This window comes from Desmodus rotundus, chromosome 9, assembly GCF_022682495.2.
Source record: "Desmodus rotundus isolate HL8 chromosome 9, HLdesRot8A.1, whole genome shotgun sequence".
Lineage (NCBI taxonomy): Eukaryota > Metazoa > Chordata > Mammalia > Chiroptera > Phyllostomidae > Desmodus > Desmodus rotundus.
In genome coordinates, this window is record NC_071395.1 from 42,196,726 (window position 1) to 42,223,393 (window position 26,668).

The window sequence follows — 26,668 nt, forward strand, 5'->3', positions numbered from 1 at the left end:
GGGCAGGGTGGAAAACTGTGCCGTGGAGAAGTCCAGCCTTAGGCCTCAGCCAGTGAACCTGTCTCCATCAGCACTGAGGCAGGTGGTAAGGAGTGCCAGCTCCTGACAGGCTACCCCCACCTGCTAAGCCTGTGCCTTGATCCCCTTCCCAGGCCTGACCAGGGTCCTCCATCCTACCTGCTTGCCCATGGGCTCAGGGTTGGTGACAGTCGTGCTGAAGAAGCCGTCCCACTCAAGCCGTCCGTAGAGGCCAGCCCAGTGGTTGTGCCTGTTGCCGGTGTGGGGCAAGCACCAGGGGATGAGGGTGTTGAACTGTCTGGCCGTGGAGTCACAGGCTTTGCCTGATTGAAGAGAGGGTTGCAATGAGGCTGACGTTATGGAATAGGAAGAAAAGCCCAGGAAGGTACCTGTGCCACTCGGAGCCCATCCAGGAACACAGCAGTCAACAGTCTCCGCTCCCTGGGCACAATTTTACCAGGGGGACACCCAGGCTTAGCATGTGTGCCGTGCCCAGAACCACTGGCTTAGTGAGCGGCAGCACCCAGGAGGTCCTGCTGGGGAACCCCATATAACAGCACCTTTTCACCCGAGCCAACCAACTGCTGTGGGGCAACCAGGACCTGAGGGGCCAGGGCTTCACAATAAACTTGAAGGAAGCTACCTCCAGGGCACACACAGGGGTCCTACCTTCCGCACAGGAGCAGACCCCTCGGAGCGCCCCGGTGCTGCTGCACCCATTCTTCTTGTCGTGGTGGGTGTACCGCAGCTTCCTGGCCATGGTGCCATCAGAGAGTCGCACCTCGATGTTCGGCAGGTCGCGCCAGTCTGAGCCCGGTGCCAGAGGGATGTGCCGCATGCGGGCAGCCACCAAGGCGCTCATGTCCTGAAGGAGTGTGGCAAGGCCCAGCTGTGACCCAGCCCAGGGAGCATCTGAGGTGGGCTGGGCACCACTGCTCTAGGCTCTGGGGACACCACAGCAATCAGGAACCCCCAAAGGGCTCATCTCCCATTCGGGCAGATGAGTTACCCAAATGGACAGCTTGGACAGGGCCCACACGTGAGCCCTGAAGATAGAGCAGGGATGAGGAATAATGTGGGGGGAACAGGTGAAGTAACAGCTTCCGGATAAGCATGGAGAGGGTGCTTGAACTGAGCGCTACCATACAAAGCGCAGCAGCAGCTGGGGGCACAAAAGGCCAGGTTTGGCATGTTTGGGACAACACGCAGAGAGGAGTGGCAACAGAGGTCAACCAGAGGGGCAGTGACCAGACACACCACTCCAGGCCTACTCCACAAAAAGCAACAGCTCTAGTCGAGGCTTTACGTGACTACGTGCTGCCATAGGGGGCATGGGCAGTGGGGGCAAGAAGAGAAGCAGGAAGCAGTGAGGCTGCAGGCCAGTCGAGATGACAGTGGTTTGGGTTAGGGGCCAAGAGCAGAAAGGCAGCTGGAGTGGGGCTGGGGTCAGATCCTGCTTCCCACCCCAAACCTTGGCTGGGCTCCCCCAGGTCTATTGTTCCTAGGAGGCAGCTTGAAGGAGGGCCCCTCTGTTGGGCAATGTTACCTTACAGATGTGGTCCCTGAGGATGGGCTGGTACTGCGAGCCCCGGAGCTGCCTCTGGAACCAGGACTGAGGCTCCCCGTTGTACGAGATCTCCTGGGCCGAAGCTCCGTTCCGGATCTCAGGAAGGTCAGACATCGTGTCGCGCACAGTGATGGTTCGGAATGGACCTGAGCTCAGCCTGCAACAGAGTGTGGCAGACAGTTGACACTTCTGGGGACGCATACTGCCACTGTTCCTCCAGGCACTATTGCCATCCCGACTGCTGGCACTGCCCTCTTTAGAGAGGGGACATCCCATCTCAGAGGTCAAAGGGCTGCCTGAGGTCACATGGGCAGCATTCTTCTTAGACTCCACCCGGGAAGGAGAGAGGCTCTAGTTGGGCTTTGCTCATGACTACAGCCAGGTACCTGGCCCCTGCTTTGTACACAGTGCTTACTCGGGGGTCAGAACATGACAGTGGAGGTGGCAGAGTCCAACGCTGAACTTCCCTGGGTGACACTCACAAACACCATGACACAGGGAGAGCGGGGGGCTCCTACCTGGTTATGTTGCTAACAAACTTCTTGTCGTCCACCACGACGCTCAGCTGGCAAGCCCGGGGCGCAAACACGTGCAGTGGCTCTGGGAATAGGGGGAGCTTCTCCCCAGGTGCTGCAGCCAGGATAATGGCTCGCCTCCGTGTCTGGGCCACACCATACTGACCAGCCTGTGCACAGGACAGCCATACACACAGGTCAACTGGCACTCCAAGTGGCTGAACCAAAGTCTGGGATCAGTGATACCCCACTTTCTGGAGCAGCTGGCTGGAGCACAGCTCACCCAGAAAACTCAAAATTAACCCATCGGGTTTACTCCTGACAAGAAGTGAGACCAGCTCTGGCTGGGTAGCTCAGCTGTTTAGAGTATCATCCCAATACGCCAAGGTTGTGGGTTTAGTCCCGCCAAGGCACACACAAGAATCAACCAATGAATGTCTAAGTAAGTAGAACAACAAATCAATGCTTCTCTCTCCCTCTCCCTCAATCACTTCCTTCCTCTCCCCCGCACCTCAATCAAATCAATTAAGGAAAAAAAAAAAAAAAAGAGACCAGATGAAAACCTAAGATTCCAGGTGGTGGCTACCGGAGAGGATGGAGTAAATTCCACTGGGGACCCAGCCAGCTCTTTATAGAGCACTGCAGGGACTTCTGGTCACAGCACTTGAGGAGGAGAGGGTAGAGGAGACTGCACAGAGCCCAGCCACCTACCTGGCAGCCCGTGGTCACAGGGACAGAGAACATGGCTGCCAACCAGGCTTGACCCGTGAGCCTGGACACCCCAGAGAACTGGGGAGAGCCATGTGACTGGTACCCACTCACTCACGGCTCTCCAGCCAACCTCCCCTCCCATTTTGACAGTCATCTCAGTGTTAGTTATTCTCAGCATTAGTTATGCCAACAACGACTAAAAGGATATACACAGAGAGGCTGCCTTCAGGTAAGGCATGCTCCCGATGGGTCATCCCAAATTGCAACTCCTGCGGTCATAGCCATTGGTAGCCACCTGGAATGTGACTTTTGCCCTCTCTAGGTGTCTGTACGCACATGCATTCACCCAGAGGAAACACTCATGTTTTACCCCATTGACAGTTTGGTCTGTGTGCACTTCTGCCGACCTGGCCACACCCACCCCGCCGTGGGGATCTAAGGCTGCCTAGAGCATCATACTTGGCCACCACCGTTCCCTATCAAGGAAGTGAGCTACAAACGAAACAGCCAAGAGCCCCCCTGAATGCAGCCCCTCCTCAGGCACACAAGAAGACCCTAAGAGGTGGATGTGTTGGGACACCGGCTCCAAGCTTTCAGATCGAAAGGCTGCAGGCTTCCCAGTGGTAGGTGGGGGCCCCGGCGGCTATCTCCCTGCCCTCGGCAGCACAGCTGGTTGTCACTCTCAGGCCTGGCCCTTTGAGCCTTATTTTCAGACGGAGACACTCCACTGCAGTCAGTCCAGGGAGCAGTGACCCGCCTCCTGACCACATCCACCCCCGCCCCAACCCGTGCCCCATTCCCTGGGGGCCCCACCTGCAACACGCCGAAGGTGCACTGATAGCCCATGCGGACCAGGCAGCGGAGAGTGAGCTTTAGGACCATGGAGCGCTTGAAGGAGACGAAGTTCCTGACATTCTCCAGGAGGAAGTACCTCGGCCGGTAGTAGTCACAGTAGCTGTGGGAGGCACGAGAGTCACCATTTGGACTGAGAGAAAAAAAGACCTGCTCTATCAAAAGCCACTCCCAAATGGTCAATGTCTGGCTGCCTAGAAACAGACCCTCCCAATTCTTAAGGTCACTCTCTCCTCAGCAGAAAGTGAGCCATTAGCTCCTGAAGGCAAAGACCAGGCGCTTCACCTCAGCACATGGCCACCAGCAGCTGGGAAAGATAAAGCAGTGACTATTCGCCCAGGCACACCCTCAGTCCCACAGCCCCAGGGCTGGCTGTGGGGTCAGCCACAGGCAGCACTGAACACAGAGGGGCCTCTGCCCCGTTTACCTGAGGAAAGAGACCACCAGAGAGTTCTTGAACTTGGAGTAGGTACGAGAATTGAAGCGGTTCATGCCACTGAAGCCTTGGCATGGTGGCCCGCCACACAGCATCTCCACATCTCCCTTCTGAGGCAGCTTCTGGCCGCGGGAGTTGGTCACCTCCCCGGCCATGACCAGCTTCAGCAGGACATTGCAGTCCTCCGTGAACACGGTGGACCCAGGGTTGTTCAGCCGGAATGCCTGGGCCGCAGGGTCCCACATCTCAACGGCCCATAGCGTTTCTGAGATGCCTGGCAGAAAGAGACAAAAGGGCCTTAAACAACCTGGAATGAGTCAGAAAGGTGACCAGAGCCAGAAAACTCTCCAGGCAGAATGTGCCGGGTCTGGTTTTATTAGCTGTGCAGAGAAAGAACCTCCTGGCCTTTACCTGCTTGGTGGAATCCTTCCGATAATCCCCCACAGCCAGAAAATACATCCAGGGTCCGCAGTTTTCGCAGCTGAATTTCTGCCTTGGGTTCACTTGGCTCACATGGCTGAGACTTTACCCTGGCTTTCCCTGGAGGACACAAGCCACAAATTAGACCAGAGTATTGACTTGCTTCGAACACCTTATTGATTCAGAGACATTAAGTAGCCTGAGTTATAGAAGACGGACTTGAAAAGAACCCTAGGGGATAATGACATACCTTTTCCCTTCCCTTTCCCTTTGTTTCCAGGGCTACGGGCATGGTTGGGAGGATCTTCAAAGCTTTTGCTTTTAGCATTATAGGCCTGGGAAGGGAAGAACCACAATAGTCTGGCAGAAAAACACATTGGTCTTCTATAACAAATTAATTTGATAAAGATCTACTTAATTTCTCCCTGAATATTGCCATAAGCAAATAGCCACCAACAAGAGTACTCTGATTTTACTACACTGGAAAATCTTTTAAATTGTATTAATACAAATATTTCACATGGTCTACACTGACATTCCTGCTTTGATAAGTGCCTGGACTACTCATTCTAAAAACAGGCAGAAGTGTTACACCAAGACACCAGTCTGATGAGGCTATCTATCCACACCGAAACCTGGGGAAACGTGGGAACGTGTTATTTCAAGTGAGCCGACACAGAGGCCACGCGCAGGCAATTTAAAAGTGATCAGTTTAGTTAACAGACTCCTGGATCTTCTCTCAGGGCCAACTGCAGTGTGTAGCCCTGGCCGGAGGCAGACAGCTGGCTGAAGGGACAAGGGGCAGGACTGTGTCTCCCCGGGGAAGAGGTCTCCCTCCCTAACTCACACTAAGGCACTGGTCAAGCTAGCAGAGGTGGCCTAATAGTCTTCAAATGAATTTTAGTTGCATTAGGACACTGATATTATCATTGTACTTTTTAAGAAACGAAGAGTAGGAGCATTTGAGACCTTCCCAGCAATTGCTGTCTTACAAAAAGGAAACAAAAAGAAAAAGCCAAAAGTATTAAGTTCCAGCTTTGAATGTCGTAAATTTGTACTCTGTATAATAATTAAAGTGCTTTCTTGGGGGCTGGGAGTTTGACCCGAAGCCTTTCCCTCCGGCAAGCCCAGGGCAACAACCTCAAGAAAGTAGAAGCGGTCTGGGCCGCCTGCGGAGAAGTCCTGCAGGCACTCAGGCAGGTCCTCCCCGTACTCCACAGTGCAGCGGCCCTGCACGGCGCTGAAGTCCACCACCGCCTCCTCATCGCTCCAGTAAAGCAGGTTGATGTCTGCATGGTAACTTGCTGGAGTAGACTTATGTGTGTTCTCTGGCCTGCAAGCAGGAGAGTCTGTTAGCAATTCAGTGAGTTAAGTGGTACCACCCAGCTGGGGGTGCTGTGGGACTCCATGGGAAAAGACCATGGCTCCCAGTTAGGTCAGCTTGATCACTATCCTCCTTAGTTGCCATTAGACACTACAAACAGTGGGATTCTTGGAAACAAATGCTCCTTCCATAGATGTTTACACAGCTTGATGCTGCAGAGAAGCAACCATAATGCGTAACTGAACATTAAACCTTAACGTAGTTCAGTATGTTGAATGATTCGCTTCCTCTTCATGCCTCCACTGCAGCCCAAACAGGCTAGACTGGCCCTGTGTCAAGACTGGCTGGCCGCCTCCTGTTAAGAAGCATGTCTAGAGCTTCTTTTTCTCATCTGTACCAGCTAGACTTCTCCTTTCTTTCCCATTCTTGCAAATTATTATTTTAAGGACTTCAGAAAGTGTTTGATATACATTAGCCAAGTGAAGCTATGTTACAGCTACCTGTATGGCTTAGTTTCAGGTTAGCTCCTAACTACTACCAGTTACTAGGGTTCCAGAAAAAGACCCAGTGCACCCAAGACTGAGAAAGTGTAGGCGGAGAGAAACCCCAGCAACAGAAAGGAGGGCCCAGGAAAATCAGCAGGAAGATGAGTGCTGGGAGGGGCAAGGGGGCGGAGGTGGAACGAAGAGGTTGTAAAAGAACAAAGTTCTCTGGGGCTGCCTCAGGCACAGAGGCTGGCACATTCCACCTCTGGGATTTCCTTGGAAAGAACCCGCAGCTATAAAATAAGGACGAAAAGCAAGGCTATGAAATAGAATTCCATCATTGTCAGCACTCAGATAATCAGAAACACCTGGAAAAAACAGCTACCTCTATCTGACTCTTAGAACACCACTGTGTGTGCTATGTTACAACCCCATTTCAGGCAGAACTTTATAGAAGAGCCTGCTGCCTCCTGGAAAAGCAGAGGCCATCACTGACCTGTAGAACTTGTTCAGTCTTATCTTAATGTCTGTCTCATTGGGCTTGCCGTTGTTCTTCTTGACACAGAAGATCTCTTTGATGCGGCCAATTCGGTATGGCTCAGGGGCGTCCAGGTTGCTGCCTTTGATGTAGTCCGAGTACTTCCGGTAGTGTTCTGGATACAGATCTTCATCCACAGGCTCCTTCCGTGGGCGTTTCACAGGACTGGACATCTTGATGCTGCAAGAGAAGCAAAAATTACATGTAACTGAACATTAAACTTTAAAAAGTAGGTAGTTCAGTATGACTGACCAGTGACAATGGCTCACAGGCAACAGCCTGGTACAACGGCCAACCCAAGGGTCCTGGCCCTGACCTGGGCAAAGGTGTCACTCACTTGAATGTGAAGGCCTCAGGGAGGAGGTACACGCCGTCACCCACTCGATACTGGACACCATCCTTGGAGGCTGAGCCATAGAAAAGCCGGCCATCTATGTCCTCAACCTGCTCCACGACCCTGGGAATTTCCTTTTGCCTCATTTCAGCCAGACGGGCACAGCTTGCACAGAATCTGAAGCAGTAAAGGACAAAAGACAACAGGCCCTGAGGTGGCAGGTAATGACTGTAGTAAGAAGCCATTGGCTTAACTCAGAGACTCTGGTGACCAAGAGAAAATTTCTACAGATGTTTGAAGGAAGTGTCTTTCCTGTACTTTATGTTCATTTTTTTTTTTTTTAGATCTCATGTAGTTTTTAGAGAGGAATTGGGAGGGAGAAAGTGAGGGACAGAAACATCAACTGGTTGCCTCCCTCACACCCCCAAAATGACACCCTAGCCCTCAACCCAGGCATGTGCCCTGATTGGGAATCAAACTGCTGACCCTTCCAGCGACCCGTTGGCATGCAGGACAGCACCCAACCCACTGAGCCACACCAGCCAGGGCTGTGTTCATACACTGAAAGCACTTACTTAGGGTCAAAGCCCAGAGATATATAAACACAGAAAAATGTCAAACCTATCCCACTTTTAAATACAATATTTGCTATAAAAACCCTAAGACATTAACAAGTAGAATCTAGAATATGGTGAAAAATACACCAGGAGCAAGAATACAAAGGGTGGTTCAATCAGGAACTCAAAATATCAGAGCAGGCTCATACCATTATCTATATAAAGGTTATAGGTACTTGGTGAAGTTCAACATTATTCCTTAAAGGAGACTGGGAGTCCGACTTAAAAATGGAGATCAGCCCTGGCTGGTGTGGCTCAATGGATCGAGTGCCAGCCTATGAAGCAAGGGGTAGCTGGTTGGATTCCCAGTCAGGGCACATGCCTGGGCTGTGGGCCATGTTCCCAGTAGGGGGCACGCAAAAGGCAACCACAGCTGATGTTTCTCTCCTCTTTCTCCCTCTCTAAAAATAAAATAGAGTCAAGAGGCAGCACCAGGCCAACTAGAGAAACACCAGAAGCGTCTAAGTGAGCCCTCCTAGGCTTCGCCCCATCAGCTTCACTGTTGCTCTAGAGGTATGGGGCGACTTTCAGTCAAAACAAGGCAGGTACAGAGGTTAGGAAGGAAGGCATGGGGCACTAAGCATTCAAAAAAGCAAGACTCCCTAAAAGCAGTCACCCCCCAGTGAGAGTAAAATGGAATCAAAGATCTCACTTAAAAGATACCTAAGAAATGAAAGAACACACGAAATCTGTGGTACAGAGACTGAAGAACATGCAAAAAGGCTGAAAATGCAAAGATAAATCCTGCTCCTGGACACTAGCGTTTCTCATAAAGGTAACTCCATGCCCGGGTACCATATACCTAAAGCCATTGAAACAAAGCCAGGCCAGCTTGGGGTAACAAGGAAAACGATTGGATGGTGTTTGGGAAGGAAACCCAGCAGATGGAAGCATGTGAAAAGCTAGAGTGATTCACACAGAGGCATGGTGTCCTCTCCAAGGAGGTGACAACACCAGGGCCCGGGGCTAGCACTCACTTGTACTTGTTGTCCTCCGTCGGCTGAGTTTTTGGAGGGGACTCAAACCTTGCATAGTCTTGATCGTACCACAGCTGGTAGAAATAGGTCTTCCCATTGTCCTCTGCCATCAGGGCCTCAGGATCCATGCCTCCCTTTGGGGACAGAGATGCTGTGTCAGGCATGACCCCACACAGTGAGAGGGGCACACGAGGGCGCTGGGCACTCACCTCCATGGCCCAGTTTTGTGACGGAGCTTTGTAGACGACTGTCACCTTGCTGTGAATGTATGACAGCTGCATGTCCTCACATTCGTCTACCAGGAACAGCTCCAGGGGGTCTGACGTAGCCCCGAGGACTGTGTCTATGCCAGCACAGAACCAGTGGGCATGAAACATCTGCCCTTGGATGCTGTCCTCCCACAATGCCGTGACCCTGGAGCCGGAAGAGCAGAAGGCAAGAAAGTCCTAACTTCACCAGCAGATCTGCTTTGAGTTTACTGGGGGAACTTGGAGGGTTTGGGTTTGTTTGTTTTGTTTCAGTGTAGAACAAAGAGCTGCTGCTGCTATTCTTGCAAACAGGCATCTCCTACTTGTTCAAGAGAAAGTGTGTGCTGAAGTCAAGCAAAGGGAAAGATACAAACCTTGCTAAGTACAGTGGTTTCGAGGAGTCATCTGGAATAACAGAGACGCAGTCCCCCACTTCCAGGGTTTCTGAGTCAATGCACACCTTCTTATAGTAAGTCTTCTTGCCCTCAGTCTGAAAACAAACAGAGCTTATTTCAGCTGGAGAAGGGTTTAAAGGTCTGTGCTAGGCTTGACCAGCATGTTGTTAATATAAAGGCATAACCCATACTGATTTTGTCAAGTCATGAGCTATACTGGCCTGACTCCTGTAGAGAACACCCATCTGCCTCTATTGTCAGCTCTGCCCTTGCCAGTCAGCAGCAAACCAGGTTCCAGTATTCGATGTTAACAGCACCAGTCCCATCTCTTCACCATGGTCCTAAAACCACATCCCATCCCCGACTCCTCTCTCAGCCTCACAGGCCTCTTTCTTTTTCTCCCACAAGGAAAACTGGTTCCCATGTCAGAGCCTCTGCCCTGGTTCTTCACCAGATCTCTATGGGGCAGCTCCTCTCCCACCTTCTGGGTCCCAGCTCAGAGGTCACCTCCTTGGGAAAGCCTCACGGCCCCAGCCCCCTTCCAGCTCTCCACCTGCCCAGTAGCACGTGTATCTGTCCTCCTGGAGCATCAGCACCACAGGGCAGGGGTGTCTGCCTGAAGCAACACCTGGAAGAGAGTGGCCTCACGCCTGCCGAGTGAACTGGCTGTATCTTTGACTTATGGACACCAAGGGAGCAGCGTTGAGGACATTGGCTTTCCAGCTTTGGTAATGGAGCTGAGCCTTACCTGTGGAGCTGACCAGAGTGACCAGGAGGCAATCTGCTAGTGCCCCAAAGACACCCATTCCCAGGCCAGAGAGGTTAACACCTCTCTTCAAAACAAGCTGTGAAGGGGAAGCAGCCCGACACCCTTAGAACTGTGTCAAATACCCACTTTGGGACTCTAATGACTCTTAAGTCTTTGGCACACAAACACCACCACATTTTTGCTGGGTGACTGTGGGCCTAGGCCTGGGCCTCGCAGCTGGCTCTGCTCCTCTCATGAGGCAAGAGAGAGAGGATACAGGCTGCTTGAGAGGCCTGGAGGCAAGACAGGAGGACACAACTCGCTTCTCAGAGGGTGGCAGAAAGACTACGGACAGCCTGCTCCAGGGTTACCTTAACGGCTTCTCCAATCCAAGAGATTCGGTTCTTGTTCTGTTTCTTTTTCTTCCCCTGATGCATTTTTTTGGGTGAAGGCATCTCTGGGATATTGTCATCCACTTCCTCATCATCGTCTGCCTCCTTCATGGCCATGTTGGGACACCTACAAAATCACTTGTATAAGCAAGGTCCCTTTTACCACCTTTTAAAACCGACTGGGACTGTTTTAGTCAGATAACAGGGACTGGCCTGGGACACCGCTAGATAAAACACTCCTGCCTGCTCTGCACATTTCAACGTAGCCAAGCCACACAGAGAGCACCAGCCATCAGCAGGCACTGTCCTCTGCAACCAGCACAAAGGTCAGCCGGGCCTACCTCCTCTCTTGGCAGGCCTGTTTGCTCCGTCCGCTACCACCGAATTTAACCATATCCTTACAGGCTTTACACTTTCCACACTCGGGCTGCTGACAAACCTGAAAGATAGTGATAAAGTAAATCAAATGGCCATTAGTAACAACTGATAACCAGGTTTTTGGGGAATTACAATTTTAGAAGCTGTATGTCTAGCCTCATGAGACACACGGGAAATGAGAGTCAGGAACAAGGTACCCTTCCTACCCTCCAGATCAGCGAAGGTTACTGCGGTGGTGAAACAGGTGTGGGGAAACCAGCACTGCTCAAAGGGTTTACATTAGTAACACCACTCTGGAGAGCAGTTTTCTAGATCAAAGTGAAGTATCTAACCCACACCCCAGCAATTCTACTTCTAAATAGAGGCAGTCACAGAAGTCTCATTCAAGGATGCTGCCTGCAGCACGATTTATAATATCAAAAGTGGCCCATCACCGAGGGGTAAGTTGGGATGTCAGGTAATGAAGTACTAATGGAATAGTCAGAATGAATTAACTAGATCTACCGATATCAACACGTAACATGGTTACAAAAATACCAGTTCTATATATTTAAAGACATTTTTAAAGCTTAGATACACATGTGCTAGATGATAAAAAGTAAAATCAAAACAAGAATGGTGAGCACATGCAAATTCCCGTTAAGGGCTGCGTCTGAAGACAACAGGAAAAGCTCCAACTCCAGCGGACACTGTGAACACAGGGTGGTTATGAAGGCAGCTGCTGTATTTTTGTATCTAAGTTTTCATCAAAAATAAGTCAAATAGATACCAAAATATATTTGATCTCTGGGTCATAGAAGATTTGGGGGATTAATTCCTCCAGAGTGAAGTTAAAAAAAAAACAAAAAACCTCCAAAATCACAAAGAGAGGTCTTTTAAGGCCTCAAATCTGAGTTGGACAGAGTCCCCACTTTTCTGGGAAAGTTACAGCCTAAGACAAGGCAAGCTCCCAGGAGGCTCTGCTCCCTTGGAGGAAGCAGCGATTCTGTGGGGCAGTCACGCCCTCTGCCCTCAGGCTGGGCCTTCAGACACAGTGAGACACAGGCAGAGCAAACGCCACTGGGGAAGCTAGGCTTCTTGGTTAGTGACAGTAGCATTAACAGCAAGGTGTCTGAGCCCACCAATTTCTACAGCTGTCTTATTAATCTGTTTTGTCTGTGAGGCATTCAATTCTCCCCAGATCACCAACTTTCTCCCAGCTTATGTTTTAGGGCTCACACGTGAACAGTGAGCATCTCAAGCCAGAAAGAGAAGGGAGTGATTCGCTTAGATTACACGGGGAGCTCATCCCAGGTGAGGTTACCTCACAGACACCACACCGCCGGCGTTTGAAGGCATTCTCCTTGTCTTCTCTGTCATCCTTTTCAATTTGCTCTGCAAAGAAAGTGTCAAAGATCTGATAGACCAGCTTGGTGGTGGTAGCTTTAGTAGGGCCTTTGTCCTTTTCCTTGGTGGAATGACTGATGGTCTGACGTCTCTCTGCTCGTCTAGGAGAGAGATTCCCATCATGTTAGCGTGACATTCTGCCTTCTCTGCTCTCAGGTCTTCGATTTTACCCCTGCTCCGTCCTTACCTTTTTCCCAGGGTGACCCCAGCCAACTTGATCAGGTCTCTCATGCAGGGGGTCAGGAAGATGGGCTGCTCATCACTGTCCCCAGCTGCATCATAACTCTCTACTTGTTCCACCACAAACTGAGCATGTCGAAGGAGAGAATCCTCAGTGAACCGATTCAGGTTGAGCACCGAAGGAGGAACAGTGGTCTTTAAGGAAAAAAACAACACCAGAAGTTTCTTAGACTTAGGCCAAACTGTTCTAATTGAACTTAAAAAGTTTCCACTAATTTTAGACATGAGCTTTTCAGCAATACCTATATTGCATGTAAATAGGTGTGAATGCCACATTAGAAAGAACTTAAAACTTTGTACCTCAATCTTATTGATCAGGTCTTCATAGGTTGAGTCAGGGTTGTTCTGCAGGAACTCAACAACTATCTTACTTATGTAGATCTTCTCCTGCATTACGCTGAACACCGGGGCATACTCTGGGCTGGGGTCCATCAGGATGTATTCAGCAAAGGCTGGAGTGAACAGAAGATGTTTTTAGACAGCGGTTTGAACCTGATGGCAGCTATGGTGGCCAAAGGGCAGAGTCTATGAAGCTTATGAGGAGTCTAAGTCATTCCATACCCAAGTGTCAAAAGCGTAAAGTGCACAGTTATCTCATTCAGAAGCGGCCTATTTGGACTGACTAGAGATCTTGTTGAGGGGCTTTCATTTAGCTCATCTCTGATTTTTGAAATTTAGTCTGGGTTTGACTTGCAAGAATATGACCTACTCGTATAACTGAAGGGTCAATTCCAAGGCCAGCTGTAACTAATACAAGAGGCCATCCCAGAACCCCATGTGGTCACCACAAGGTTCGTGGTGTTCACATGAGCTTACTGAGAGGTCCCGAAGCCCAATCAAGCCCCAGGGAAGACAGAAGCAAAGGCTCCTTTCATAACCCAGAACAGTCCACAGTTGGCCACATACTTACAGGTGCTAAAGCCAATGAGAGCCTTTTCACCTCCATCAAAGCCAGTGATCCACCATTCATTGATGGGGCCAAGGTTTTTGCCATTAACACCACCTAAGAGATGGAAAAGAAGAAAACCAATTTCTTGAAAGGAAAGGGACACAGAGCTATGACTCACATCAAAGTCTCAGCTGGACCAAGTGGCACTTGAAGTGCCCACCTGAGCTGACACCCCTTACAGCAAGCCAGGCAGTCCTCATCAGACATCAGAGCGCACATCCTTAGAGCTGTTCACAGCACAGTCTCAAGCCCTATCTTTAAGGGGCAGGAGTTCCAGCTGAATATTACTTTAGGGGTGGGTTATTTGTTTTTAAAATATCTGTCTCAAAAATAAGCTGGGATGTTCCACTTACCTTCAAGAGATGGGTCATCGTCATATATTGGTTTTGCTGAACCAGAAAAGAAGAGTTCAACATTCTTCTCAATGAGGCCAGTGTCGATTGGGCACAGGTGACCACGTTTACAGTACACACTAGACAGGCAACAAAGAGCACGTTAACCAGCTAACCAGTGAAGGCAAGTCACAGCACAGAGTCGAGTTCGGACACAAGGTGACAGGACTACGTGCAATTCCTGGACTCTTATATTTCTGGTCACCAGACCACTAGATCAGTACAGTGTTTTCTCACCCAAACAGCTTCCACCTGTGCATCAAGACTACAGTGTCTGCAAAGGCAACATCAAAAGATCAGTGAGACAGTAGAATGGCAAGCAGTCTCACGAGAGAGCAAGTCGCTACATCTTCCCTTGGCATGTTGCTAATAGAGAAATACCAGCTCTTAAACTCATTCTACTCACAGCTGTGCAACCGTCACCTCTACCTAGCTCCAAGAGTTTCATTGCAAACAAACAACAAAAAAACCCTCCTACTCATTAAGCAGTCACTCCCTATTCTGTCCTCAACCCCAGCAACCACAGATCTGCTTTCTGTTTCTATGGGTTTACCTTTTCAAAATAGATGGTTAGTTTTGTGTTATGTGAGTTTCACCTCAAAAAGTTTAGTAAAATAAAGCATATTATATAATAGCTTCTGCCTTCTTCTAGGTAAAGCTCAGGTTTAAGGGCATCATGGTTCCACCATCCAGAGACAATCCTTGACATATGGGAGGGTGTTCCTCATTAAGCAGGATGCCACACTTAAGAACAACATGAATCACAGGTTCATCTTATGGACCTGCTCATGCTGGTCTCAAAACCACTGTCCTGCACAAGAGATGCCAGGCCATCCCTCAGAGTCCTCAGTCGGGCCAAGCAGGGACCTCTGCAGGTTTCCTGAGACCATCTGTCCCCACTTTCCCAGTCTAGGGCCTTGGAAGCCAGAAATCCTCATCTTGGAATATCACAAAACTTTTTAAAAAACGAAAATGGGCACCTTGAACTGAGCTCCCCTACTACGTGCCAGGCATGGTAACAGACATGGGTCACAGCCCTGCTCTTGAGACTTGGAGTCCAGTGGGAAAGATGGACATGTATCAAGGGGGGGCACCAGCTGCAAGCCCACAGAAGATGCAGATCCAGGGCCCAGCCAACTGGGCTGTCCCTGGGCTCTCTCAGTAAAAGTGGCATCAAGGAGAAATTCCCAGTCCCAGGTAGGGGCAGGACTGATGGGTTCACGGGCTGAACCCCATCTGAGACCTGCTTCCACGCACCCTATTCGGCCCAAGTACCAGAGGTAAACAGTGTCCCCTACTAACCAGGGCAGTCTGGCTCTGACAGCCTGATGCTAAAAGGCACGTTATTTCTGGGAAGTTTGTCCTTACTGCTACCTCCCTACCCTATAGGGGTGAGTCTACAGCAGACCCCGACTTAGAGAGGAAGCCAAGACAACAGCCCTGACATCATTGACCACAGCAGGCCCTCTCCAAGCCTCTGCCTGAGGAGTGCTACAGGGAGGCCGGAGGGCACGGACACTGGCTATACCAACACAGCATGTTTGGTTGTGCCATCAGGCAGAGGTTTGGGACACGTGCTAGGGGTTGCTGGTAGATGAACAGCACCCCAAAACGAAACAAAATCCTGACTGTGGCGGAGAAGGGGATAAAACCAACCCACCACAGGGAGTGTGAAAAGTGCTACAGAAGAAATACACTGGGGTCTTGTCTCAGGACACAACACCCCCAACCTGCTGGGGGCAAGGATGTCAGAAAGGGATGCCCAGAAGTGGTGTACACCTGAGGCTTACAACAGGTATTACTGAGGTGATCCACGTGCCCCTACAACACCTCCCCAGGGAGAGAAACGGCATGTGCCTAGGCCTAAAAGGAGATGTGGGCTGGTCCTAGAGCCAAGCCATTTACCAAGAAAACAAGGCAAAGCCTTTGCTTCTGCATGAAGCCACTGCACCTCCAGCAAGAGGGAGCAAACTAAATGAAAGGTGCTGAAGAGCATGAGGACTCTGTTCACTCAAGGGTTCATTTGAGCCTTGCCAAAGATACAGTCCAGATACCATGGACCGCCACTCAAAAATATGGAGTCAATGCCACAGCCTGCAAAACCCTGTATGATCTAGCCCTCCCCGGGGCACCCTGCTCCCTGACTACATTTCCCGACTACTCACCCCACCCCCTCCCTACCCCAGCCCCACCAGTCTCGTCAGTGAGTCTCCCACAGCTGACACACGCCCACCTCTGGGCCCCTGTCCCTGCCATTCCCTCCTCCTGGGATGTCTTTCCCTAGCTATCCCCTCAGCTTGTTCTCTTTATGCCACTGAATCTTTGCTCAAGTCATCTCCCCACCATTCTATTCTAAACACAACTTCTTTCTCCTAGCCACGCTCCGCTTTCCATGCTTTTTACACGTCATAGTTGTTACCACCTGACAGACATAACAGTACCTAGCAAAGCTGGCCCTCATTGGAATGAATAACCTCCAGGATGTGTACAGACTGAAGATTTAACATGTAAAGTTTTAATAACTCCCACCCAAAAAAACACCAATCTCCTGCAAAGATCTACTATACTTCCACCGGCTTTGTGGCCTTTACCCATCAAGTGTTAGCAGCATAAGAAATTCGCAGGTAAAGTGCTAGAGATACTAAGCACTCAGGCATCTTTAGGGAAGTGCCCTGTCACAATGAAGGAGCGTATCAGTACCTGAAGCATGTCAGTTTGTGTTGGGGAAGAGCCTCATAACTCTCAAAGCCAGATTCATTGGCATCGAAGATGGACAGTCTCTCATTTGTCAACAACTGTGGCTCATCCACCTGAGAGACATTGGACCATTAAGCAGAGGCACATGAGCCAAGGAAATAGAAGGCTAAAGATAGAGCTGGAACTTACCGCATCAATGGGATGATGTTCATACTTCAGTTCGGGGTCATCCAGATACTGTCCACACTGAATGCACCTCTGAAAATGGGTCTGTGGGGGCACGACACAACGGCGCTCAGAGCCGGCGCCAAGCAACCCCGTTAGTGCTGCGCCACCGCTTTTATCCCCAGACGCGCGTTTACCTTGGAATACATTACTGTTTTGGTTCGAGCCATTTTTTTCTCAGTTCTGGGAACAAAACACAAGATAGTTTCTTTTTTCAGTCCTTTCAGAACATGTCGGAATCCACTGACAAAGTCGAATCTAGCCCACCCGACACAGATGAGTACCAGGTACTGCATAAGGGGCAAGGTGCTAGGTCACAGGTGTCTCTTTAGCACATGCAGGGGACCTGCCTCACTGAGAAGAAGTGGAGCATCTTGGCCCTGTGCTCACAGACCGGATCAGATTCAAAGCTAAGGCTGGTCTGGCAATTAAAAAAAAAAAAAAACTTTTTCTTTCTAGAACAATTATTTTAACATTATCACCTCTATGTATAAAGACAAAAATAAGTTCTTACGGTTCTTTGGATGTAGTTTTGCGTCTCTTTTCCTCCTAAATGGAAAAAACAAAATTGGAGTGAAGGGTAAAAAAGTATTTTATATGTGCATAATGCTTCAGAGATAAGAATTTTATATATATGGTTATCACAAAACCTAGTCAGAGGTAGAAAAGAAGGCAAAGAACCAGAGACCCAAACCATCTCCAGTGTGTAAAGTCTTATCATCAAAATTCTTACAACCAAAGACTTCCTTAAAAGACTCATAAGAGACCAATGGGGGAAAAAAATCCCTTAGCTTTCCTATATAAGCAGTACCTCAAGTACATAACTGATGAGGCCCTAACTCCAATCGTGACTGTAGGTGAAGGGGCTTTAAAGAAAGTGACTAAAGTTACATGAGGTCGTAAGGGCTGGTTTCTAATCCAACAAGACTGCTGCCCTTATAAGGGGAGAGCCAGAGCTCACTCTCCCTCTGTGCTCACACAGGGAAAGGCCACACGAGGGCTCACTGCGAAGGTGACTGTCAGCAAGCTGGGAAGAAAGACTTCACCAGTCACTAACTCGGCCAGCATTTTGATCTTAGACATCCAGTCTCCAGAACTGAAAAAATATATGTTTATACCAACCAGATTGTGGCATTTTGTTATGGCGGCTCAAACAGACTAATACAAGGGGAAACATTTCTAGAATTATTTTGGTTAAGTGAAGGAATGATAGAACTAGACTATCACCACTTGCAACTTCTGAACATAATGGAATTAAGCAATGCTTGTTGAAAACATTTGGTGGAAAACTGAGGGGGACTTTATAATGGACAGATCAAGCAGACAGCACCTGAGCCCAGTAATTAATCTGAACTCCACAAAAAGACGACTGTGCCTTCTAGTGTGATGGAACATCCCAGGAAGTGCTCTGGAAACAACAACAGACCTGCATCTGGTCAAGCCTCTGGACCTACCATTAGTCTGCAGGAGACAGTGCTAGAGCGAGGTTATGAAACGCAAGACGAGCGTAAATGGCAAAAGCCAGAATCCAGATACTCTACAGATATTCAGGATGTGTACAGACTGAAGATTTCCACATGTTACAAGTAAAAGGAGAGGGGTAGAATTATGGGGAGACATTTAGGACAAATAACCAAGTATATTGTGTAGACCTTGTTTGCATATTGCTTCAAATAGACAAACTGTAAAAGCACAATGGAGAAAGTCAAGGAAGTTTGTGAACAAAGACTGGATCTCGTTATTATGTTAGGATGATGGGATTGTGGTGATGTTTGAAAAGAGTCCCTTCCTTTTACAAGTAGCTCTTCTGTAAATGTTTTAGTAATGTATCTGGGATTTGTTCATCATGGGGGTAAAGGGACGGTAAGGAGAGTGAGTGGGGCTTGGCTAAAACATGGCCACACAAGTCAATAATTGTTGAAAGCTGATGAGAATGTGAGGGTCTGCTAACCTACTCTGCCTAGTTTGGGGTATGTTTTAATGTTTCCATAACACAAACGCAATTTTTAAAAGTCATTTCAATATTCTAGCGCATGGGATGTATGAAATACGGTAAAATTTTAAGAACTAAGCCTTACCCTTTCATCCTCATCTTTTTCATCAGAAACTTGTGGTTTTACTCTTTCAGGCTCTTTTTCTTCAGGTCTCCTTTTGCCAGCTCTGTTAACAAAATATGCCATATAGCTCAGAAAAACTAACCATATCGCCAACTCGCATTTAAAAACAAACTAATGACTCCCTATCAAAAAGCAAAATATTCAGCCCTGACTGGTGGGGCTCAGTAGGTTCAGTGTCATCCCACAAACCAAAAGGTCGCCTGGTTCGATTCCTGGTCAGGGCACATGCCTGGGTTGTGGGCCAGGTCCCCCATTGGGGGCGTGAGAGAGGCAACCAATCAATGTTTCTCTCCCTTTCCTTCTCCCTCCCTTCCCCTCTCTAAAATAAAAATCTTTAAAAAAAAACTATTCAGAATATATGTGGGAAACAAGATTCTTTCTTCTCATCCAAAAAAGAAAGCCCCACATCACGGTGGCTCTAAAGGCATGTTGCTAACTCACAATCCTGAAACAGGGCTTTCAGAAGCCCCATGTGACCCTCTCAGATGTGGGGGGGCTTGATGAGAGGTCCTGGAAGCTAAGGGACACACAGACTGCAGTGACAGGAGTGCCACAGGCTAAGAGGTAAGAGGGCTCAGTTTGGTTTCTTATCCAACCCTGCCCCGATTGATCCAATCTTCCAATAGCATCAGCAATTCCCTGTAAACCTCTGCATAGTCACAGGTCTCTAGAACACTTATTTTAGTAATTAAAATTACACAAAGCACAGCGCAAAAGTGCAAGCATTAAACACTTACAGATCTTTGGGTTGACTCCTGTGCCTCTTTTCATCCTGAGAGGGAAGAAGCAGAAATGGAGAGATAAAGGGGAAAAAATTAGCCTCTGAGAAAGAGCTAGACCAAACCCGGAGTATCAGTTAGTGGCTGCAGCACTGCAGAACTAGAGAACAAGAGGATCTCAGCAGATACACAGGGTAGAGATGAGGCTTCAGGTTTTTAACTCAGCTCCCTATCCCCTTCAAACAAGGGTTGATCAAATAATTGCAACTATTTCTGGAAAAGCCTGAAAACAAACATTTTCAGATTTGCAAGCCACATGTCACAACTACTCAATTCTGCCTCTATAGCACAAAAGCAACCAGAGACAATATGTAAATGAAAAGGCATGGCTACGGTCCAATAAAGATTTATACAAAAATACAGGGCCAGATTTAGCCTGGAGGCCATAGTTTGCCACTGTCCCAGTGAAGGAGACATTATAGCAATTTTGCTTATGTTGGCCAAAATGCCTATAGCTCCATCTGTCATCTGGTCAGGACTGAAGACAAGTATTGAGATAGTGGGGGTCAAGGGTGGGGACTTAGAATTTACTATGGAAAATTAAGAAATAAAAATAAGAATTCTGCCTGGCTGGGGAGGTCAGTTGGTTAGAGCATCGTCCCAATACTCTAAGGTTATAGGTTTGATCCCAGGTCAGGGCACGTACAATAAGCAACCAATGAATACATAAATAAATGGAAAAACAAATCAACATTTCTCTCTCTCACTCTCTCCCTCCCTCCTTTCTCTCTCTAAAAATAAGTAAACAAACAAATAATTGATTTAAAAAAATAAAATTCCAAACTGTTAGCAATTCCTTGCTCTATGTGGACAATCAAGCATCTTCTGAGCTTGCAGACAAAAAAGTACCTTTCTGATAATAAAGTTCATCTTCATAAAGCAACAAATCTATGAAGGGATCTATTAAAATAGAAGAGTCAACATCTAGAAGGCCAAGTGCCAGCTGTGTAATCCAAATCACCTGCCAGTCTGTCTGAGAAGAACGGGTGGTCTGACAACACCACCAAAATCTCTCTAGGAAGGTAACCAATGTCTGGACAGAAAAGGTGACAGACAATAAGATGTTAGAGCAAGCTGGTGGGAACACCAAGAGAGTCATCTGCCACAGGACAAGAAGAGATGCCCACAGCCAACAAGGCTGGGAGTCAGAATGCTCACGGCGGAGTGATATGTGACTTCAGGCTCACGTATTACTCTCTAGATTTCTTTTTTTTTTTTTTCATGTCAGACGGGTAATATGCCGATGTCGTAACAAGGCTTGTGGGAGGCACACGTCACACAACAGCGTGAACACCCAATCATCACGCTTATGAACTACAAAAGGATCAGCTCTCTAGATTTCAACAGACAGAAGCCCATGGAGACACTCCAGGGCTTCTCCTAGTCCAGCCTCTCTCTGTCAGACAGGGACAAAACTGCTTAAAGAGCTTGTGACTCCTGTGGTGTGTCCCCAGCAGATTTATCTCCCTCTCCGAGAATTATGGTAGCAGGGCAGCACTGTGGACATAATCTTGCTACCTCGTATTTTAATGCAGGCCCGGCCTTGTCTCAATGTATTATGTTTAAACCTTAGAACATGTTTACTTAGCTGACCTGGAGGTAAGCAGGCTGGTGGGGACGGGGGGGGGGGGGGGGGGGGGGGGGAGGGGACTAGACTCAGAACTCGGGAGACTGATTGTTAAAGCAGCACACGCCTGGGCTGACACACGCCTGGGCTTCTCAGCAGAGAGGACCATAAGAGCAGCTGGTTCAAGACATCACAGTCAAGGCACACACAGGCCCTCTCCACCATTATGGGTAAACAGACAACTGAACTGAACGCACACCACACATCAGGCACTGACATGCAGGGACAACCACCAGCCCCTACAAGTGGCGTTAGATAATTTGCCCAGAGTCACCTCACAGGTAGGTCGTGCTGGATTTGAACCCAGAGCCCTACCCCATGAAATTTCTCCCAACCAAATGGGAATACAAAATAAAGTAACTTCCGGTCAAGATGGCAGCATAGGCAGACATGGCTTGGCCTCTTCACACAACCACATCAAAATCACAACTAAAATATAGAACAACTATCACTCAAGAACCATCAGAATTCGAGTTGAATGGAAGTCTGACAACTATGGAATTAAAGAAACCACATCCATCCACATTGGTAGGAGTGGCGAAGACTCAGAACAGGCTGGTCCCACACTCACCATGTGGTGAATAAGAATTCAGGAGGGTTATTTCCGGAGTGGAGTCCCAGACCCATACCAGGCCCCCCCATCCCAGGATTCCAGTGCCAGGAAGATAAGTCCCCACAACTTCTGGCTGCAAAAACCAACAAAGATTGTGTTGGAAGAAACTTCTGGAGGCCCAAGCAGTTCCTCAGGGGTAGCAGTTTGAAAGACACCAGTGATATACAGGGAGAAACTGGAGTGTCTGGCATCCGGGCACACAGAGGATATTGTCCCTTTGCTGAGCCCTCCCCCAACAGAGCTGGTAGACTGCTACCAAATCTGAGACTCCACATCAACCTGGCTAACACTTTTAGACCAGCCCTGGAGATCCCCAGAGATTCTGCCCCTCCCAACTTAAGGGGCCCACCCTTATGAATAGCTGGTCTCAAGGCTCAAGCTTCACAACTTCTGTATTAGAATATGGAAGATTAGCCAGATTAGAATAACAGTTTGGCTTGGCCTGGGAATCTCCAAGCCCAATGCAAATAGCAGCCAACACAGATTGCTTTGTAGCTCAGGCAGGGTGCCCCCAGCAAAACATAGGTGGAGGCTGACCTTGGCCTGCTCCACCTGGGAAACCCCAGGGCCACAGCACCCAATGGACAGCTACAGACCATGTTGGAGCACCACCACCTGGCCCTGCACAGGTGGCCCTCAATGAGGGCAGAAGTTGGTGGTCAGTGGTCACAGCCAATTCTTGCAACTGACTGGCCTGGGTAAATCCCTCCCATTGATTTGCCAACGGCAATAAGGCTCAACTACAAGAGGAGGGTGTACTCAGCCCAGATGGAGGCCACATCTCAAGTACCCAGCTTGGGTGATAGGGGAGGCTGTGCCACTGGACCCTGCAGGACACCTAGTACATCAGATCACACTACCAAGACACGGAGTCAGAGCAGCTCTACCTGATACATAGAAACAAACACAGGGGGGCTGCCAAAATGAGGAGGCAAAGAAAGAACAAATCAAAACTCCAGAAAAAAAGGCTAAATGAAATGGAGATAAACAATCTATCAGACACAAAGTTCAAAACACTTTATAAGGATGCTCAAGGAACTCAGTAAGGACCTCAGCAGCATTAAAAAAATGCAGTCAGAAACAAAGGATTCACTAATGAAATAAAGAACAATTTACAGGGAAACAACAGTAGAATGGATGAAACCGAGAATCAAACCAATAATTTGGAATGTAAGGCAGCAAAAAACCACACAGAACAAGATGAATTAAAAAAAAAAAAAAATGAGGATAGTGTAAGCAGCCTCTGGGACAACTTCAAGAGGTCCAACATTCACATCCTAGGGGGGCCAGGAGGAGAAGAGAAAGAGCAAGAAATTGGAAATCTACCTGAAAAGATAGTGAAAGAAAACTTCCCTAACTTGGTGAAGGAAATAGACGTGCAAGCCCAGGAAGCACAGAGAGTCCCAAACAAGATGGATGCAAAGAGGCCCACTCCAAGACACACTGTAATTAAAATGCCAAAGGTTAAAGATAAAGAGAGAATCTTAAAAGCAGCAAGAGAAAAGAAGTTAGTTACCAGAAGGTTGCCAGATGGGAGGGTGGAGCAGAAGAATGGGTGAAGAGGTGAGGGGATTAAGAAGTACAAATAGGCAGTTACAGAATAGCCATGGGGATATAAAGTAAAGCATAGGAAACGGAGTAGCCACAGAACTTATCCACTCGACCCATGGACATGAACAATGGTGGGGGTATTTTCTGAGGGAGTGGGGCATACTGGGTGGAGGTGGGCAAAAAGGAGAAAACAATCAGAACAACTGTGATACCATAAATAATAAAATATAATTTTAAAAAATTAAAGTAACAAAGACTCAGTCATTACTTTCTCATCTCCTTCATCCATTTCAGCCTGAATGCCTGGACTTGCTTCTCTGTCAGACTCCTCCTTAGATCTCTGTTTAGGTGTTCTGTCACAAAACAAAAGCAAGACACACACCCCCGTCAGCTCAGGGAGCCTGACACCCTTGCAAGCAGCCCAATGAGGGCCTATGCACTGTCTCCTCCCTGCATTCGAGCATGGGTCACCTTTCCTATCTGAAGGGCAAGTCTTCACTGCAGGGCCCCGAAGGGCCAATGATCATCTCAGAATTATGATCTCAGAAATGCCATCAACACTTTATACAAATGTTGATGAGGGAGATGCCAGTAGTTTAAAACAAAAAAACAGACACCAGGACTCCACTGATTTCTTGTGACCTGATGGGAACCCTACCTGCAGTGCAAGTGTCTAGCCCGAGGCCACCCCTGTGTAGGTAAGCAAGAGCTGGTGTCATCTGCATCACCGACCGAGGAAAGCCAACTGCACGCATGAGATCTTCACCTCCCCCTCTGCCAGGGCCCTGCCACTCAGTTTGGGTGTTCTTCCCACCTCCACCTGGGCTTAGCCTCAGTCTCAACATTTGCTTCAGCCAAATGGATGGCAAAAGCAGCTTGAAAAGGTGTTGCTTTTCTATTCTGCCCTCACGGTCTGCTGCTGCCGTGAGATTGTGCCCACGTTAACCAAATCGTGGGGCAGTAGCAGGTCAACCCTGTCATCCCTGGCCAAGATCAGCCAACAGCCACCAAGCTGTAGACTCGTGAACTCAATAAATGGTTAACTGTCTTAAGCCACGAGCTTTGGGGCTATTTGTTACACAGCGTTTTCATAGCTATGGGTAATAGACATAATACAGCTGCTTATTCAGTGCCCTTAAAACACCACTGGAAAATTGCTTGCTGTGTGATTACTGCTGAGGAAGGGCCTGGGGCCAAGGTCAGCTGAATCTGAACTGACCTCAGCCTTCACTGTGGTAGTCTGATCTTCCACAAATTGAACTCACCCACATTCTGCAAGAATAATTAATGCACCTAATGGTCTGTCCAATCTATTATTTTTACCAAAACAGTAAGTTTCACAATATAAAGTACAAAGGCATGTTTACTATACTTACAGTTCTTTGGTTTGACTTCTGAGTCTCTTTTCCTAAGTGTAGGGAAAAAAAAAGACTAGTTAGTTTTCCCCCATTTGGTCCTAATCTTTCTATTAAAATGGTCTATGAAAATAAAATATCTAAACTGATCCTACTGGGATGAGTAGGGATGGGTGGGAGTAAAAACTGTCTACCTTCAAGACAGCAAAATTTTTTGGTGGGGTGAGTAGGCAGGAAATTAAAGACACTCTTAGAGAACAGGTCCTGCAGTTCAAGTATTTACCCCCAAGCCCCTGTCACCTGCCATGAACATTGACAACCTCATAGACAGTAATTTTATATCAAAACTAGGAATCTGTAATGAAGAATAAAGCAGTGTGACCCAGTCTAGATAAGAGTTCTCTCTCAAACATGGATAACATTGTTTGGAGTCCCGGTTTAAAGAGCTAAGCACATCTCTCAGAAAACTGCTCAAGTCAAATGCAGCCTCAGAAACTCCTCACATTATAAAGAGACCACAAAGGTCAATGGTGTTATGAGAAAAAACATGTTGAGAACCTTCCTACTGCAAGAAGAGATGCTGGGAGTCTGACCACGAGTAAGCAACTTCAGTCTTGCCCAAAGCTCCTTCTTTGGAGGGTGAATGAGCCAGCCCACTAAAACTGCCCCTTCTAAAAGGCACTTGACCAAATGTGTCCCAACTGTAACTGCTGTCTTATTTGAACTAGTATCAGGGTAGGGAATGTAATTAAAGACTAGCTTCAAGTACCAAATGGTTCAGGAATCGGCATCCACCTTAGATGACCTTCCATTAGAGCCAAATAACAGACACCCATTCTTTAACAGGGTCCCAATAAAGGCACTCACTAGCCATTCAAATTTGTAAGAAACTTCTAATCCATGTCTTCACATGAAAACCAAAACAGGACCCCTTATTGCTCCATCACCTATGATTACCCAATGTTGGCCCTCTGTCCCATGGTAAAGTTTCCAGTATTGAACCCCCATTCCATCTCCCACCCCCTCCTCAAGGGGGTTCAGGTGGTACATTTGTGCTTTCATAGAACCTTAAACTCTGATTCTACCAAGTAGCTGGAGATCCACTAGCCTGATCTCAATTAAGAATGTAACTTTATATCTAAATGATGCTGTAGAATTTTAGTACCTCACATGCTTGAAAATGAAATTTGCATAGACTTCTTGGGTGAGAGAGGCAGGTGGGTAAGGGGACAGACTGATTGAAGCCCTGTGATGGACTGATGGGAGAGCAAAGGTCCAACTGACCCCAGGCCCACCATTGATGTGCTTCACAGCGGCAGTATAACCCACCTTCCACATAGGGAACCACCAGAAAAATGAATCTGAAAAGCGTTTTAGCCAAAGTCATGGTCATTCTGGTCATTAATGAAAGTTATTCTGATCCCATGCACTCTCCACCCCCTTCCTAGAGCCAAATGGGGACTCAGATTAAGGTACAAGTGACAAACTTGGAGGTGACCATGCTTTACTTTTTCATCGCTTTCTTCTTCCTCTTCCATGTGTGTTCCTGGTTTGACTCTTTCTGGTTCTTCTGCAGAAAGTGGTCTGGCAACTCTGTCAAGCAAAACAATATAGCCGGAGGGTGACTTTCAGACTCCTCCCCTGGAAACAGTTTCCATAAGGTCCTCCTTATTACTCCAACATGAGATCTTTATCTCAGGGGCCCTAAAAGGAACCTGCTACCCTAACATTTAATATTTCAATGACCTGTAGATCTGGTTCTGATAACAACTGCCAGGCGTC

General features: G+C 48.1%; 1 protein-coding gene and 1 non-coding gene across 2 annotated transcripts in view; both read right to left on the reverse strand.

Moving 5' to 3' along the window:
* The window catches only part of DNMT1 (DNA methyltransferase 1), a 40,886-nt gene that overhangs the window by 2,078 nt on the left and 12,140 nt on the right, over positions 1–26,668 (reverse strand). Inside the window, exons 8-37 of the mRNA XM_024557039.3 lie at positions 26,395–26,479; positions 24,908–24,939; positions 23,800–23,884; positions 19,699–19,733; positions 18,923–19,004; positions 17,359–17,393; positions 16,982–17,027; positions 16,809–16,889; positions 16,623–16,732; positions 13,884–14,002; positions 13,492–13,584; positions 12,882–13,033; positions 12,529–12,716; positions 12,259–12,442; positions 10,919–11,016; positions 10,557–10,704; positions 9,417–9,532; positions 9,004–9,208; positions 8,795–8,928; positions 7,204–7,377; positions 6,825–7,046; positions 5,660–5,852; positions 4,770–4,854; positions 4,511–4,639; positions 4,091–4,373; positions 3,625–3,766; positions 2,104–2,270; positions 1,565–1,742; positions 688–883; positions 178–341 (exon numbers count right to left, since the gene is read on the reverse strand). Of these exons, the coding sequence (XP_024412807.1) occupies positions 178–341; positions 688–883; positions 1,565–1,742; positions 2,104–2,270; positions 3,625–3,766; positions 4,091–4,373; positions 4,511–4,639; positions 4,770–4,854; positions 5,660–5,852; positions 6,825–7,046; positions 7,204–7,377; positions 8,795–8,928; positions 9,004–9,208; positions 9,417–9,532; positions 10,557–10,704; positions 10,919–11,016; positions 12,259–12,442; positions 12,529–12,716; positions 12,882–13,033; positions 13,492–13,584; positions 13,884–14,002; positions 16,623–16,732; positions 16,809–16,889; positions 16,982–17,027; positions 17,359–17,393; positions 18,923–19,004; positions 19,699–19,733; positions 23,800–23,884; positions 24,908–24,939; positions 26,395–26,479 (3,961 nt within the window). The remainder of the gene's footprint in view (positions 1–177; positions 342–687; positions 884–1,564; positions 1,743–2,103; positions 2,271–3,624; positions 3,767–4,090; positions 4,374–4,510; positions 4,640–4,769; positions 4,855–5,659; positions 5,853–6,824; positions 7,047–7,203; positions 7,378–8,794; positions 8,929–9,003; positions 9,209–9,416; positions 9,533–10,556; positions 10,705–10,918; positions 11,017–12,258; positions 12,443–12,528; positions 12,717–12,881; positions 13,034–13,491; positions 13,585–13,883; positions 14,003–16,622; positions 16,733–16,808; positions 16,890–16,981; positions 17,028–17,358; positions 17,394–18,922; positions 19,005–19,698; positions 19,734–23,799; positions 23,885–24,907; positions 24,940–26,394; positions 26,480–26,668) is intronic.
* On the reverse strand, positions 20,963–21,066 carry LOC112301603 (small nucleolar RNA U13). The gene has a single exon (XR_002974504.2). It is a non-coding gene; the product is annotated as a small nucleolar RNA U13 (small nucleolar RNA).